General features: G+C 41.3%; 1 protein-coding gene across 5 annotated transcripts in view; it reads right to left on the reverse strand.

Moving 5' to 3' along the window:
- The window catches only part of LOC143150747 (uncharacterized), a 170,007-nt gene that overhangs the window by 26,213 nt on the left and 126,904 nt on the right, over positions 1–16,890 (reverse strand). For 2 of the 5 annotated variants that reach the window (XR_012993157.1, XR_012993169.1), the window contains one exon: positions 4,335–4,935. The exons of 1 other annotated variant lie outside the window; for it this stretch is intronic. Coding sequence is in view for 1 of the 4 variants with exons in the window: in XM_076319217.1 (XP_076175332.1) it covers positions 4,842–4,935 (94 nt within the window). In the remaining 3 variants the exon portion in view is untranslated. The remainder of the gene's footprint in view (positions 1–4,334; positions 4,936–16,890) is intronic. 2 more of the 5 variants (XR_012993170.1, XM_076319217.1) reach the window with 1 other exon arrangement.

Below are 16,890 nucleotides of genomic sequence, written 5' to 3' on the forward strand. Positions count from 1 at the left end.
TCTAGACTAGGTGAACGATGGGGGACGTCGACGAGGAATCATGAAATTTTGTTCGGTTAATATCTTTTTGAGTTCTTAGAAAACCAGTCACTATGAACCAGAACTCTAGAAAAGGGATTGGAATAGAAAATGTGTGTCAAAATAAAAAGACCTCGTTTATGTGTATTTTTTGGTTAGTAGAACTCGAGTAGAAATAATGATGGAATGTAACTGTTATATTCACGGTGTACCTGGCACGTTTGGTTCGTAAAAATCGGTCAAATATAGTTTTGTATATTAAGTTTGTTATATGAATTTTTACAATTGATAAATCTGTTCGGAGGCAGAGACGTTGCTTGATTTCTTATGGTAGCGATGAATACTTCTTTCGCACCCTGTGTGCACAAGAATCTCGAGATATTGGTGTTCGACGTCTTTTTCGAATTCTCGGGGTTACAATTTCGTTTATCCGTGGTATTTCGTTCCGGTGGAATTTCGTTTCGACGGAATTTCGTATCGACTACCGCCTCGAAGTGTTCAGCACACAGTACTCTAACATGTGACGTTTATGCGAATTCCATCTGGCTAAGTTTAGCATTCGCGTGTCGTTCGGAATCGTAATGCACCAATAACTGGACCAGCTGAGGCACTCTCGTCTGCTACGATTCGCGAACATCAAGCTGACGTTGAAGCACCCCTCCTGATGACTTTTAAACCGTCAATCTTCAGTTATAATGAGAGAAAAAAAAAATTAAAATCGAGTTTTCGTGTCGAGTATTTTTTTTTCTCAAAATAATTAAAAGTTCAAACCAGAATACTCAACGTGAAATTATTCTTTCTGTCGAATGACGTACAGACACGATAACCCAATTTTTAGCAGTATACAATGCTACCTCGTTAACTGATCATTACTGGGTAGATTTCTTGTACAGTTAACGAGGGAAGCAAACAATTTTCTTCAAAAAGTCGACATTTGTTGTCTGGGATTGAGATCAAGGTAGAGCAACAGTGTTGAGAATAACGGTTCGTTTATCGAGGGTACAATTCGACACATTAACGAGGTAAAACTGTACAGAGACGTTTGTATTGCATAATGGACCCAACTACGTAGTCACGGTTACATCCGTGTTGACGTTAGCTGCCAGTGCAAATTAGCAGACTTAGAAACTACAAAATGAACGTTTCTTCGAATAATACAATTTTCTAATAATATAAAATTCCGATAAAGCGATTAAACCGAGAAAACTGTTCTTTAAGAAGTTTCTAGAAGTAATTATATCGGTTTGCACGAGAGTTTCCATCCGCAATTAGAGCGAAGAAAAACGAAGACACGTCGATGATTGCGACGAGGACGTAGATTTGTGAAGAGTCCAGCTGTTTAGCTGAGTAAAGGGTCATTCACACTGAATGGATCGATGCTGAATGGGCGCACGTTGGCACTGTTGACCGAATGGAATCTCGTAGGTAAGTATATCGATTATGAATGGGCTTCCAGGTCCATTCAGCTTGAACGTGACCCAGCCTTGGTCCATCCTCGCCTCGTCTAGGTGCCCGGTCACTTTCATTCTACGACTGTTGACTTTAAGCTTCTGTTAGAACCACTATTCCTCTCATCTACCGATACCAGTTTCGATGCACCGTGAAGTTTTCCTTTCACCTTTTGAAATATCTAATCGAAACAAATGAAACATGTCCAAAGAATATGATCTTGAGGTCTCCAAAGAGGCATGTAACTCTTAAATTCAAGTCCAGTTTTCCACTACAGAAGATTCGATTGCTTCTACAGGGTGTGATAGAAACCCCCATTGAAATTGTCCGAGAAATTTTGATTTTCTGACGATCTCTTCCTCTGTACCCCAGCCCCTGCCCCATTCTCTGGGCTCTCTTGGGGTACAAAAAGTCTATGTCCCATTCTTCGAGCTCTCACAGAGCACACCCTATTTTATTCTTTGAGCTCTCGTAAAGGATACTATTTTATTCTTCGAGCTCTCGTAAAGGATACTATTTTATTCTTCGAGCTCTCGTAAAGGATACTATTTTATTCTTCGAGTTCTCATAGGGTGCACAAATGGTACGTTCTATCCTATTCTTTAAAAGACTTCTTAATACCAGTACCCTTTATTATATTTTTGGGGCTCTCGTAGAGTACACTCTATTCTATTCTTTGGGCTCTCGTAGAGTACACTCTATTCTATTCTCTGGGCTCTCAAAGAGTGCAGAAAATGGTATACTCTATCCAATTCTTTAGGCCCTAATAGAGTACACATGTTTGCTCAAAGAGTAGGATGAATCGGACATCGAAACAATAGTCCAGGTTGAGTTTCCTTCCAAGTGGAGGACCAATCACCCGAACGACGAGTGAAAAACGAATCCGCAGAACCGTGAAAGGCGGAAATCGATCAAGCTGTCGAGTCGTAACAGCGGTCTAAAGTCGAGAGCGCGTTCGTCGTGCAAAGAGGCGAATACAAGAAGATTAACATCGCGTGTTACGCCACCGAATCGCGCGCGTCGCAGCCAGCCCCTGTCCCTCCTTCGTCCTCCATGACAACCCCGGTGCCTAGCGATCGCAACTATTTCCAGACGGATTTAATTAATCTTGAACCAAAAACGTCCAGTGGAAAATGGCGGACGGCCGGTCAACTCGCCACCTGGCAGAAATAGCAAGACGTGGAAACGGCTCTTGACGTCCCACGGCGGGACGGGGGCAGGGTGAAAACGGAGAAATAAACGAGGCAAAGCTGGCACCTGCTCTCTCGAGGACGTTTCCAGCTCCTTCGAGCGGCACTGAACGCGAAAAGTCTCGTTCCGCTCCCTCGAGGAAAACAGTCCCTTTCAGGTTGTCGCAATCTCGAGATCCGATCGAGTCTTTGGTCTTTGTAATAGAAAGTTCGTACAAATTGAGCATACGAAAGAGAAACGATGAGATACAATAAAAATCACTTTGCGACAACTTGACAGGGAGCACTTGGTTTCGAGGTTATTTCCCATTAGGTATCATTTTAAGAGGATTAAATTTAGAAGCAGCCTTCGTTCAACTAAAACATGATTTTGTCATGGCACGTACAATGATTCGTGATTTGCATAATAAACTACTTTGCTCCCTTGAAGAAAGCAGTCCCTTTCGGGTTGTCGCGACCTCGAGATCCGATCGAGTCTTTGGTCTTTGTAATAGAAAGTTCGTACAAATTGTGAATACGAAAGAGAAACGATGAGATACAATAAAAATCACTTTGCGACAACTTGACAGGGAGCACTTGGTTTCGAGATTATTTTCCATTAGGTATCATTTTAAGAGGATTAAATTTAGAAGCAGCCTTCGTTCAACTAAAACATGATTCTGCCATGACACGTACAGTGATTCGTGATTTGCATGATAAACTACTTTGCTCCCTTGAAGAAAACAGTCCCTCTCGGGTTGTCGCGACCTCGAGATCCGATCGAGTCTTTGGTCTTTGTAATAGAAAGTTTGGACAAATTGAGAATACGAAAGAGAAACGATGAGATACAATAAAAATCACTTTGCGACAACTTGACAGGGAGCACTTGGTTTCGAGGTTATTTTCCATTAGGTATCATTTTAAGAGGATTAAATTTAGAAGCAGCCTTTGTTCAACTAAAACATGATTCTGCCATGGCACGTACAATGATTCGTGATTTGCATGATAAACTACTTTGCTCCCTTGAAGAAAACAGTCCCTTTCGGGTTGTCGCGACCTCGAGATCCGATCGAGTCTTTGGTCTTTGTGACAGAAAGTTCGTACAAATTGAGAATACGAAAGAGAAACGATGAGATACAATAAAAATCACTTTGCGACAACTTGACAGGGAGCACTTGGTTTCGAGGTTATTTTCCATTAGGTATCATTTTAAGAGGATTAAATTTAGAAGCAGCCTTCGTTCAACTAAAACATGATTCTGCCATGTCGCGTACTGACTCGTGATTTGCATAATAAAGAAATGATAATGATAATAATAATTTTGCATGATAAAGACGTTATAATAATAATAATAATTTTATACTCGCATGGAGTGTTATTTGAATGAGAAATGATAGTAATGGTGTGTTCAAAAATGGTTGACTATACTGCAAAGTATTTTCAAATATGCGCTTGGGTATAAAGTAGTGTAGAATACAAGGGATTTAACCAGTTCTGGTCCTTCATCTTGTACCACATTTATCAACCGTAGCGACATCTCCCGGAGGGAATTCCGTCGCCAGAGGGTTACAATATCCTGTCGATTCTCAAAAGTAGTCTATCAGTATTTCATTTTCATACGTAAAAGAATCTGTTTTCAGACGTTCTTCCATCCGAAACACAGTCTGCACTCTATGAACATTTAATATAATTACATACCTATAGTAAAACGTTTACATCGCCATATCCCAGCTTCACATGTCCGTGTGCACGTTGCAAACATTCTGAACAGCTTACATTAGGTTGTATCTCTTTCCCCTTTAGGCAATGCCCGGTTTTATGGTACTCGTAACTTTTAAGCATGTAGTTTTCCGATTTCACGAAACATTGCTAAGCAACTTAAATTACTTGCACACGCAACATAGTGCAAGATAAGCACCTACGACATGGTAAGTATAGTTTATAACTTAGGGAAGTCCGTGTATGGGTCATTAACTCTTTCGCTACGGGAGACTACGATGCAAAGTAGTCTGGCGAGCTTGTGGTGTTAATCGATCCTCCGTGCGGAAGAACTTCTCGTACGTTAAATTCGTACACTCGCTGAACGCCTATGAGCGTTTCACGCACACGGTGCAGTGATTTTTCCCAGTGTTTGTGGGCATCCGTGGTATACGATGAGCAATTTGGTCGAGAGTCTATAGGCATCAATATTCATGAAAGTATTACCTTTAAATCGAGATTTTGCACGCACATCCTTCGTTGCTTTTTAAATTCATCGCAAGCCCTTTTCCGTTCCAAAATTGAATTACAGTCCTCGTTACTGGAAACAAAATATAGTACAATTACATACCATACTTTTATAGTTATTTCAAACTTTCTTTTTTATAAAAAATCACACTCTATCAATGCGTAACTTAATTCCTCTTACAATTAAATCTTAATAATTTCTCTCTTAGATATCAACACTTAGAAACACCAACTCCGATTTTAACTTCGTTCTTTATATAAAATGGTTTCTACTCTCTCAACTCCCAGGGTCGAAACGTTTACTATAAACACTAACATAACATACCGTTTGTACCGATTTTTCTATTTATTTTCGGTCTTGCGACCCACGATCCCCAACATTAATTTCATTTTTCCGTAAAATGCTTTCTGCTCTTCCAACACGCAAGCATTATCCTTAATTTTATGCTCCGAAAAACTGTACTCAGTTTCATCACCCAAGGTCGAAACGTTTATTATAAATACTAACGTAAATGGTTTTTGTGCCGATTTTCTATCTATTTTCTCTCCTCCGACCCACCAGCTTCAATATTCAGTTTATTTTTCCTATAAAATGGTCTTCGATCCCCGGGGTGTTAATTTCGGTTTCAGTTTTTCATGTAAAATGCATTTCCAGAACGCGACCAGGTCAACGGAAGTCCGAAAATCGAGCTTCCGAAAACCAGTGGCCAGAATCCTAATAATAATCGCGCGCTAACTTAATCCACCGGACCGGAAACCGATTCCGAAATACATCGCTCCAGACTGCGGAAGCGTTCGGTGCACGCTCTCGCTCTCGCTCTCGAGCGACTCGTCCATCAGTGCACGCCGTGAGATTTCGTGAAACTGCCGTAGCATAATCGCCACGATCCGGCGCTGATTTATCGCGGCCACGCGCCGCCGCTTCCTGCTGAAAATTCGCCCTGGCACGCGTCTAATTAGCGTTACCGGGTGCCCCTTCAACGAGAAACAGGTTTTCCTGGACCCACGGCCGGCGATTCCCTCTCATCGCCCCCCACTCCTCCTTCGACGAGCCCAGTCGCTTGGCTCCCAGTTCACTTGAATGAGACGCGCGCGTCATTTAAATTGGCAGGGTGGAAATTTCGTGAATGAAACGTACGATGTTTGTTTTGGATACGGACCAACAAAGAAGTAGAGAAATTGGAGAATGGTGCAGTCTACGAAGACTTTTCACACGTGAGTTGATATTTGAACATTTTTGAACAAATTTCGTGCCCTTGGATATCAATTCTTGCGGGGTTGAACGTAGTTTGATCACATTTTTGGAAAATTATCAGATTCGGGAAAAATGTTCAACGAAAACGATTAGATTTTACCCTTAAACGAAATGAATCGTGTTTATACTTGGAAACTGTGGAATGTGCGGACAATTGTCTTATCGGTTGAACATTACAAACGAATTAACATGTCCAGTGATATACTCTTTTAAATAAATTTTAATATTTTCGCTCCGAAAAATGAACAGAGAAAATTTTATGAATTTGGATAATATTGTAAGTGCAACATTTTTGTTAGAAATTATTCATTTTTTGAAGGAGTATTACAAATGTCAAACTTGTAAATGATTACTCGAAACTCGTACATTTGTGATACTTTTTCGAAAAATTAATAATTTCTAACCAAAATGTTGTTCTTACAGTACTGAGAATTTTTCGTATGTTTACTGAAAGCAACTACAACCTAGTGCGAATTATGTATATATACAAAGCTAGTAAGTGTTAAGAAAGAATGCAAAATTTAATTTTGTGTAAGTATCACGATTGAATTCGCGAAGTCACGTAAACGCGAGAGCGGCCGACAACGGCTGAAAACTGTTCACAAATTGATGAATTTATATTATTTTCTTATACCAATTGAACTCACGGACAATATTACAGGACAATATTACAGTGAGTAGCCTCAAAAATATGAAGGATCTGGAAAACTTCCGAATAATTATCCAATTCCAAAAAATTAGTAAATTCAGAATCCAAGAAATTGACCAGCCCGAAAGTTGTCGAAATTCGGATAAACGGAACAAGCAAACGGAACAAACGGGGAACAATGAAAGTAAAAAAGTAACTGCGAGTGCAAGAAACGCGAGAACGGAGGAAAAATAAAGTATCGGGAGAGTGAAGAAGTACAGGGAACCGGAGAGGCTTAAAAATAAACAAAAGCCACGAATTGCTGAATCGTGAGTGTCACGATCAACTTCGTTTCTCAAACAAATTGCTCGTCGAGTCGGACGACGATTCGACCGTTAATCCGGCGGGAAAAACCTAGCTCAATAGAACACCGAGCAACATCGCGTTTACGAAGCGATACAATCCATCAAGGAACTCCAATTACGGTGCAATCAGGGCACAGAAGACGCCAATGGCATTGAACAGAGCTCTCGTGCAACGGCAGTGTAGTACTTATTTTCATTGAATCGCGAACGAGCTCTCCGATAAGACATCTCGATACGTAGCCATTACTGTAGCGCGATGGACCGAAGGAGCTTCGAATCGTTGGGTTCTTATTCACTGAAACTCGATGAAAAATATTCCCGACCGGTGCTCAATACTCAAACTTCGAACGAGCGTAAAGACGTTCGATTTACCGCGTCCTTTTATTCGCGAAAAATGCACTAAATTGTTCGAAAAGTGGCACGCCGGAGAAACGAGTAACCGCGGCTGGTAGTTAAGCCATTTATCCACTTGTAAAAATGGCGCGCGACGGCTCAACCGTTCTACGCACATAGTATTATTAAAGCATTAATGAAGCATTAAAGGAGTATCGAACAAGGAATCGACCGTTCTGTCCGGCGTAAAATTTTACCTACCGATACGTATTAACGTTTTGTAGAAAGATCGACAATCAATGGATGATTCTGAACCGATACACGATAATATCTTTATCTTCATTTTATCTCGATCAACATTCTCTGCTGTTGGTCACTAACAGGACCATTTGCGTCGCGTTTTCCCTGTGCACAGCACGGATTACCGGTTCTCGTTACAAACAGCCGCGTCGTTGCAAGAGTAACATTACAAGATTCGATTGCAATTTCATAGCGTTACGCGACGAAAAAACAACGTTGTTCCCGAACACAATGTTACGCGACAAGTACGCCATCGATTTTTTTTCGTATCGATCCGTCCAAGTTGCTAGACAAGATTTTACACGTAGATCTTATTGCAAACGTACATACGAGTTAATGCGATCGTTATCAGTTAGATGGTATCGAAACTGTACGCTTAATATCAATGTTCCCTTCTGCTGAAATGCTGTGCGACAAGGCTGCAAATTTTTACACGAGTGTTCAAACTGCACCCAGGGGTGATTGCACCGCGAAGCTTTTATTTCAAGTGTATACAAGGCTTTAGACGATCGGTATCAGCGGTTCGTAAGGAAACAACTATCGTAATATCTATGTTCCGTTCCATTCGAACGTTATACGCCTGGATTGCAAATACTCTCGTAACGGTGGAAATTGCACAGGGTGATTGCACTTGGATACCTTAATTGCAAGCTTGAACGTAACTTTGCTGAATCGATGTCAGATATTATCGAGTTAAATTGCCAGCTTTTGTGCAAACATGTGCGCCGAAATTGAGCAAATAGTATCGTAGAGTTTTCAACGCAAGTGTGAATACGGCTTTAGCGATAAGAATCTATAATTAGTGACTAACACGTTTGTCCAGAATGATTGCAGTTTTTGTGTTGTAGAAGTAGATAGTCATTGAACGACGAGATTGCGTCACACGATTTTAATTCAAGTGCAGATGTGGCTTTAAGTGGTAACGATCTTTGTACAGCGAGAAATATATTTACCTTCGTTACGTGGTGAGAGATTGTGAAACATCGACGAAATTGTATCGATAAAAATTATTACAAGTGCAAGTGTGGCTTTATGCAGTGGTAATTTCCAAGTGTTCATCTACACATCTCTTGGATTAAAAGATTACACTGTACAGTAACAGATGTATCGTTAACGTTACGTTAAAAGATTGAATTACAAGTGTAAACGTGGCTTTAGGCGTGAATACCATTGAATTACGTTGCAAACATTTCTACAAACGAACCTATTCAAGTGGAAGCGAGCACGTAAGGTCAGAAGATTTCACCACAAGTGAAAGTGTGGCTTTATGCGATTGTAATTCCCGAGTATTCATCTGCATCTCAATTGGAATAAAAAATTACACTGTACAGTAACAGATGCATCGTTAACGTTACGTTAAAAGATTGAATTACAAGTGTAAACGTGGCTTTACACGTGAATACCATTGAATTATGTTGCAAACATTTCTACAAACGAACCTATTCAAGTGGAAGCGAGCACGTAAGGTCAAAAGACTTCACCACAAGTGAAAGTGTGGCTTTATGCGATTGTAATTCCCGAGTATTCATCTGCATCTCAATTGGAATAAAAAATTACACTGTACAGTAACAGACGTATCGTTAACGTTACGTTAAAAGATTGAATTACAAGTGTAAACGTGGCTTTAGGCGTGAATACCATTGAATTACGTTGCAAACATTTCTACAAACGAACCTATTCAAGTGGAAGCGAGCACGTAAGGTCAGAAGATTTCACCACAAGTGAAAGTGTGGTTTTATGCGATTGTAATTTCCGAGTATTCATCCGCATCTTCATCTACGTCTCAATTGGAATAAAAAATTACACTGTACAGTAACAGATGTATCGTTAATGTCACGTTAAAAGATTCAATTACAAGTGTAAACGTGGCTTTAGGCGTGAACACCATTGAATTACGTTGCAAACATTTCTAAAAACGAACCTATTCAAGTGGAAGCGAGCACGTAAGGTCAGAAGATTTCACCGCAAGTGAAAGTGTGGCTTTATGCGATTGTAATTCCCGAGTATTCATCTGCATCTCAATTGGAATAAAAAACTACCCTGTACAGTAACAGATACACCGTTAGTGTTGCGTCGAAAGATTCAATTAGAAGTGTAGGCGTGGCTTTAACCCAGTTGCAAGCTGACTCACCTGACTCGATCCTGTTCGGTTAGGTTTCGATGATATTTTTAAACCCTGCTACATAGTAGTAGCTCCGGCGATGAGATTGCGTCAAAGGACCCAATTACAAGTGTCGACGTGACTTTACCCGGTGAAGAATTCGTGTAACGCAAGCCTATCGATTCTTTTTCTCTTCCCGTGAAGACTAGATACGATCGAGTGGTAAAGTTTTCTCACAAACGACCCCGTCGAAATAAATCGAACGGGCAGCGTCGACATACTTTGTTACAAGCACGAACGTGGCATTACGCGATAGCGATCGCGAGACCGCGGTAACGTTACAAGCGAAGCTCGCGTCGCGGCTAATATTTCTACGCGATCTCGAGCTTTTACGAGCCTCGACGTTACATCGGTACACGAGTACCCGTAAAAAATGCCCGCGCATAGGTTGCGTTACCAGATGCCGCGATAAGCGTGCACGCGGCTTTACCGGTCGGCCAATCCCTTCCCCCGCGATAACACCGCGCATTCAATTGTCAGAACCCACGGTGAAGTTCGCGGTGCTGGAAGATGGATTTATTCGACGCTCCGTGGTAGGTGGAACACGAGAGATCCGTCTGGTGCATGTCGCGGATCCCCAATGCACCACAGGAAATAAAGGAGCGCGGCTCGCGATCGCGACAGATAAACGACGGCGAAAAATATACGACGTTACGGGCGAGGATAAACGGCAGGATGATCCCACCGCCTTTTTGATGTCAAACGATCAGACCGATGACGATCCCGCGAACGATACAGGTTAGAATTCCGATCGTAGCCGTCGCCGCTGGATTTCACGGCCCCACCTCCGACTCCTCGTTCATTCCACGAGGCTTCGTTTCTTTTCAGATCCGCTCGCCGATAAGTTCGACCTGTTGGAAAATTTCAGCGATGCAGTCCAGGCCTTAACGTCCAGTCAGAAACCGTCCACGGCTGACCAACCGCGAAGAACGAAGGACGAGGTGAACAGAAAGTACCGCGGGAGGAGCTTGAGCGATTCTAAGGGCAACGACGATGGTACGTCGCGCGTTCGAAGCAAGGTGTCATTTTTGCGGTGAAAAATCACGTAGAACGGCCGGATCAGTCGGCCGTGAAGGAATATCGGTTGATTGAGAACCACTGATCTTTAAGACACTTGACACGGAGAAATTGCGAAATATTCCCGTTCGAGGGATGAAATTTCGTCGAATGTAGAGGAACAAGGTCGCTTTTGTACAACACCTCGATAGAATATCACGTTTTTCCCTCGATAAAAGTACCGGGGCGTCCCCACGTTTCTGACTTTATAACTACCATGAGACGATTACGAGGATATCGGAACATCCCGCTGTATGTATTGCGATAGATTTAATTATGGAAGAAGATGGTTGGGTCGAAAAAGACCCAACGCGGCGTACGTTTTAACGAGGGGTGCACTGTATCCGATTGGCTACAGTGGCGCCACGTACGGTTCGATGAAATTTTTATTCGGTGGCCTACCGTGGGATAATTTATACGAATCAATAGGAATCGACGAGATGTTTTTTTCAATGGTGTCTACCTCTTTCAGATTCCCGAATCTCCGGTGACATATGCAGAATATGTCACATGGGTACCAACTCTCGATTGGAAGAGAACCGAGTTACACATGAAATACGAAACCAGTCTATGCCAGGAACGGACAGTCAAATATCAAGCGTATCGTCCGTCAACTACCTCGGTCCGCTAGTCTCGGCTTGCAAGTGAGCTTATCGATGTTTATCGCAATTTATGAATCACGATGGATGAGATAATTCACCTTGGGGAATAGATCGAATCTAGATTGTATTTAGATGGTACTCCTGTCAGGTTACTTTCGTTGAGAGTGCTTCACTCCTTTCCAACGATCGACACTTGTATTTTATCGTAGTTGAAACTGTTCTCCAATCGAAGAATCGTGCGACAAGTATCTACACGATTCGCAAACCCTTCTTGGCTACTCTTAACACGAGTACGTACATTGTAACTCTGAAAATAAATCTCATTTTTTTTAAATCATTTTTATATTCTTCGTTTCTCCTTCATTTCCTAAACTGTGGTATCTCTTATAATTTTCAATACTATTTTTCGGGTTTGATCTATTCTAGGTTTTACGTTACTCAGATCCTCTAGATTCGATAGTTATTTGTATTCTAGCAAGTACTGTCCTAGATGCTGACCTCCATGTACGTAAACACGAAATGACAGTTTGGATCGGCATTCCAAAGTGTCAATCGATCAGAATTGACGTACACCTTGGCTCATTGATCCTAATACGATTTGAACGAACGTGACAGGTGTCGCGGTACAGTGGCCTTAGTACATGCTGAGTGTCTCGAGAGATGGCTAACAGAATCGGGTCACACGAGATGCGAGCTTTGCGGATACAAATACGCCACTAAGAGGGTCCCGCGTCACAACATCTTCCGTAGTATCGTGATATGGTTTAATACCGTAATAGTGACCCGACAAGTAAGAGCCTTATCATTCTCTGTCAACCGACACAGACCACTCTGGCTCTTCGATGCTCCTCTTACCTTCGCCAAACCAAAACAGATAACTCCTGTCTTGTTTCTGCTCGGCATTACTTAAAATCTAATTATGGGACTCTCCCGTTTAGCGTACAGAAAATATTTGACCGTAGAATTATGACAGTGACATTCGACGGATGGACAATTTTTGTTAGTATTTTAAACGCAGAAATTTTCATATAACAAAGAAAACCGAGATGGTAGAAGCTCGATTAGAGATTCGATAGAAATTTTGATAATTTCTATGTATCGTAGAGTCGATCAATTTTGATCATTTTTATCTATCGTAGAGTCAGTCAATCTTTATCATTTTTATGTATCGTAGAGTCGGTAAATTTTTATTTCCAATTTTGAAAAATTACCAGAGAATTTAAGATCTTTGGATTTCCCTGTTTCTAGATGTTACTGGATATACTATACTTGGCGGTCACGACGCCATTGGCTCTCTTCTCTTGCTATATTTGCGCACTGGCAATAAGGGTGTTGCTGAAGAATGGGCTCTACGATATACCTTGGATGATTATCGCGATGCTTCCGACTTGCACTCTGACTTTGGTGGCTTATTGGGGCTGGGTAATAACTTTGGGCAGGTTTGTTAACTTTCCAATAATTTTGGAAAATTATTTTTTTTAAATTATAGACAGAGACATACATAAAGAAAATGGTTACTAACACGGAAAAATTACCCTTGGATAATATTTTCCTGTTATTTAATCATACAAGATCAATACAGTTATCAATTAAATTCGTAAATAATTTCTGATTACCAGAAGAATAAATTGATCTGTCAAGGTCATCATTATCCCGATTATGATTCATAATCAGTGTACCGACCTCGACGAGCCGATTCTCTTTCCCTTCGATAAAACTTAATAACCTCAGTGCTAACAAAGCTTAGAAATTAAATATCTTGCAATACATTAACCGTACATTCACGAATCATTGTCACCGACTTCGATGATTCGAACTCAATCGCTGTAAAACAAAACTTCATCGATAAGTCACAAGAATCCAAGGTACGTTCACCGTGTGCGGGATTCTTAGAGCTACGTTTGTTTACCGTACTCCTTGAACGCCTATGGGCGTTCCCCGCACGCGGCGTATCGATCGTATCATTTTTCGTTTCCACGACTCTATACATTCGTAACCTTTGATCAACGATGCTCTTTGATTGTACAGGTTGCACGGGCGTCGGTGGCGTCGTTACTGGAGGAACAATTTCGTGATTCGATTGATTCCAGACCACACGATCCTACCGGAAACTAGTACCGGCCCAGACTGCATTTCGCTAGACTATCTAAACGAGGAGATCGATCGCTGGTCGAACGAGACAACCGACGAAACAACGGGAATCCACGACGACGCGAGCGGATCGATTTAATAGATTCGCTTCTTGTCGCACGATCGGTCCACTCGGCTCCGCTATATAAGATTTAATTGCAAGTAATTGGATTTCATTAAAAAGCGGTTTTAATCGAGGCTGATTGCCAACCATCAAGGATAATTGATCGCATCGGTGAGCATAAATTTACTCCGGTCGCTTCCGCATGTCAATCGTTTCGCGCAATAAATTCAAAGTGGGCTCATAAATGTCGTGCGTACGAATTCTTGCATTTTCTACCGGCGATAATCGCGACACCGTTACAATTCCTCCGACGTCGGATCAACGACGACTGCGACCTGTGTGGTAATTATTGTTACCGGACTGCCGTTACGTTTAACAGCGTCGATATCGTTACGTTGAATTCATTCGAATATTTCTTTCTTTATTTGTTCGTGTACCGTTTCGATCGACCAGTTCGCGATCTTACCGTCTCAATAAATACTTTTTGCTCGTAATACGGAGTGTATCATTCGTGTTCGTGGGTTAACGAACTACGATTTGAAAATTATGCATTTACAACCGATAGTTTGCGCATGGAGATCGTTTCTCTTCGACACGGTGAACCGATCAACCATTTTACGTAATATTTTATACCAGACGGTACGAAACGTGAGTGAGATATTGTAACGGGCAAATACCTTTTTTGGACGGTTGTACGAATGCACGAGGTGGATGACTGTGCGAAAGTCTCGATTCAGAGGCTGGACGAAAAGGAACAGGAGAAAAATCGATGCGCCGTAGAACGGTGTGAATGCAGAACGGAAGAAAGAGTGGAGGATAAGATAAAAACGAATTAACCGGGTAAACCAGCTTCCAGAAGTTGCTCCCGGCGAAAGATCCCGTTAGATTTCACTTTCGATCGATCGAAAGTTATTAATCGAGTCACGGGGATACCGGCTGATTGAAAAAAGGGAATCTTCCTCTGCGTTTACGGTGGAACGATTACGACATTTTTCGTAATGTTTGGATGTTTCGCGTTGCTAACTAATGCGCGTCTTAGATGAAAATTGACGAATTTAGACGGTTTTATGAACGAAAGAAAAATAATAGAGATGTAAGAAAGAAAAATATACTCTACATTTTTTTTCTAACGCATCCTGAGGAATCGAACATTATTATGTAAGTAACTTTGGAATTATTTCGACGCTTCCAGTCGACCGATTGTATCCTTCGATATTCAAATTTCCAATTGATTCGATCGAAAATGTCCCCACCAAGGTCCAACTTGTAATTTTCTGATTCAATGCCGAATTTTACAATATTTCGTTTATCGGACCACTCTACTTTCGAGTTGTCCATCTTCCTTGTAATATTTCATTTTTATCCCAAAGCGGTGTTGTTTTAACCTTATGGGTCTTTCTCGACCCACGCGTTCTCACAATACATGATTCTTCTACAATTAAAACTAGCATAATATACAATATAACGTATCATAATTGAAAACACGAATTCTACACCTTCCTTTAAATACTATACATCCGGTTGCAAAACTGCGAGAAATATTTATTTTTTCTTTACCCAGATGTTACTAGATGTTTCTCGCCTACAATTGAATTTCTGCAACATATTTTTATCGATTAAAATTTCTCTTCCGGAATCAATGTTCCCAAAGACGGGAAAAATAATTCCTTTCGAATTTGTTCGCAACATTCGTTAAAAGTTAACTCGAGGATTTAAAATACCATCATTACCCATGCTCGGAGGGTATTCCAGCGCGGCAGTCGAAAGATTAAATCAAACGATCGGATCGACGAGACTCCACTCAGAGCGGTATCTACGGTTGATCTCCGACGGTTGATCAAAGAGTGAAAAGTGTATTAAAAAATGAAAAAAAAAAAAAAGAAAACGAAAAGAGAAAAGAAAACCACAGTTCTCGTCTCGACCGATCGGGTACATCGTCACCAAAAATGAGATCGGAGAATTGCGAGTGCCACGGCGCGAACCGCGCGCAGGATGTTGCGTACCGCAAATCCCGACGCGGAGTATTCAAATGAAACCGAATGGAATACGTATCGCTGACATCTGGTGCATTAGGTACGCGCCTGCGCGTGGGCGTCTCCCCCGAACGAATCACGTGGAAGACGCGACTCGATAGCGATCGCGTGTCGATTCGTCGTGCATCGAAAAGGCGTCCTTTGATTGCGCTTATCGAAGGATTAGTTGCGCGGGCCCCTCACCCCGAAACCTGCACGTATCACGCTCCCTTGCCCTTCGTCTTTCGCCTAACGAGCCCCAGCCTGGTTCATTTGTTAACGTCCGTTCGCGCACGACGATTTAATTAACCGTCCAGGTTTTAATCGTTCGTCCCGGAACAGAGCTCGCGATAGCATCGATCGTCCATTGACCGGGCTGGTTTGATTGTTCTGGGAATATTGCGAGCGAGCAATGGCGGCTCACGTGGAACGTGTAGAAGAGTAAATGGAAAGTTGTAATTTCGATGAAACACACCACCGAGATAAGTTATTTTTACGGTACTTATTTCTTTTCCGTAATTAATCTTTCCAATCTACAGCAGCGAAAATTCCCGATTATTATCCGGTAATGAATAATAATCAGTGACGAATAATCACTCTTTAAGGGGTATTTTAGTAGAGGCTAATCTATCGGTAATTTCATTTTCCAGTTTCTTTTGTATTTTGTTGCGCTCCGAAGTTCGAGTTTTATTTCGTCGACCACCGAGAAGTCGAAGGTGGCGATTTTATGATACATTATCGATTACGGGCTTTTCTTTTTAATGACGCAGGATCGAGGAGACAATTTCTTCTTTTACAACATTATGTTGTACGTGAACAACGACGAAACAAAGTTTCCTATATTTTTCTCGTATCTCTCGCCGTATAGTAATTATTTCGAACAATATACTAGCTTGTTCGATAAATTCTGTCGTTTTTTCCATTGTACAGAAGAATACTACGACAATTCAACTTTTAACAACTATAAATATACGAACATTTATATTATTTATGAACATTCTGTACACGATGAACAAGCACACCACCGAAAAGGTGAGACGAGAGAACAGATGTTGACTCTTATGTAACAAATTTGTTTTAAACATTGAATACTTTATTCGATTCGGTATTATTTACTATTTT

Source organism: Ptiloglossa arizonensis, chromosome 8 (assembly GCF_051014685.1).
Source record: "Ptiloglossa arizonensis isolate GNS036 chromosome 8, iyPtiAriz1_principal, whole genome shotgun sequence".
NCBI classification, from domain to species: Eukaryota; Metazoa; Arthropoda; class Insecta; order Hymenoptera; family Colletidae; genus Ptiloglossa; species Ptiloglossa arizonensis.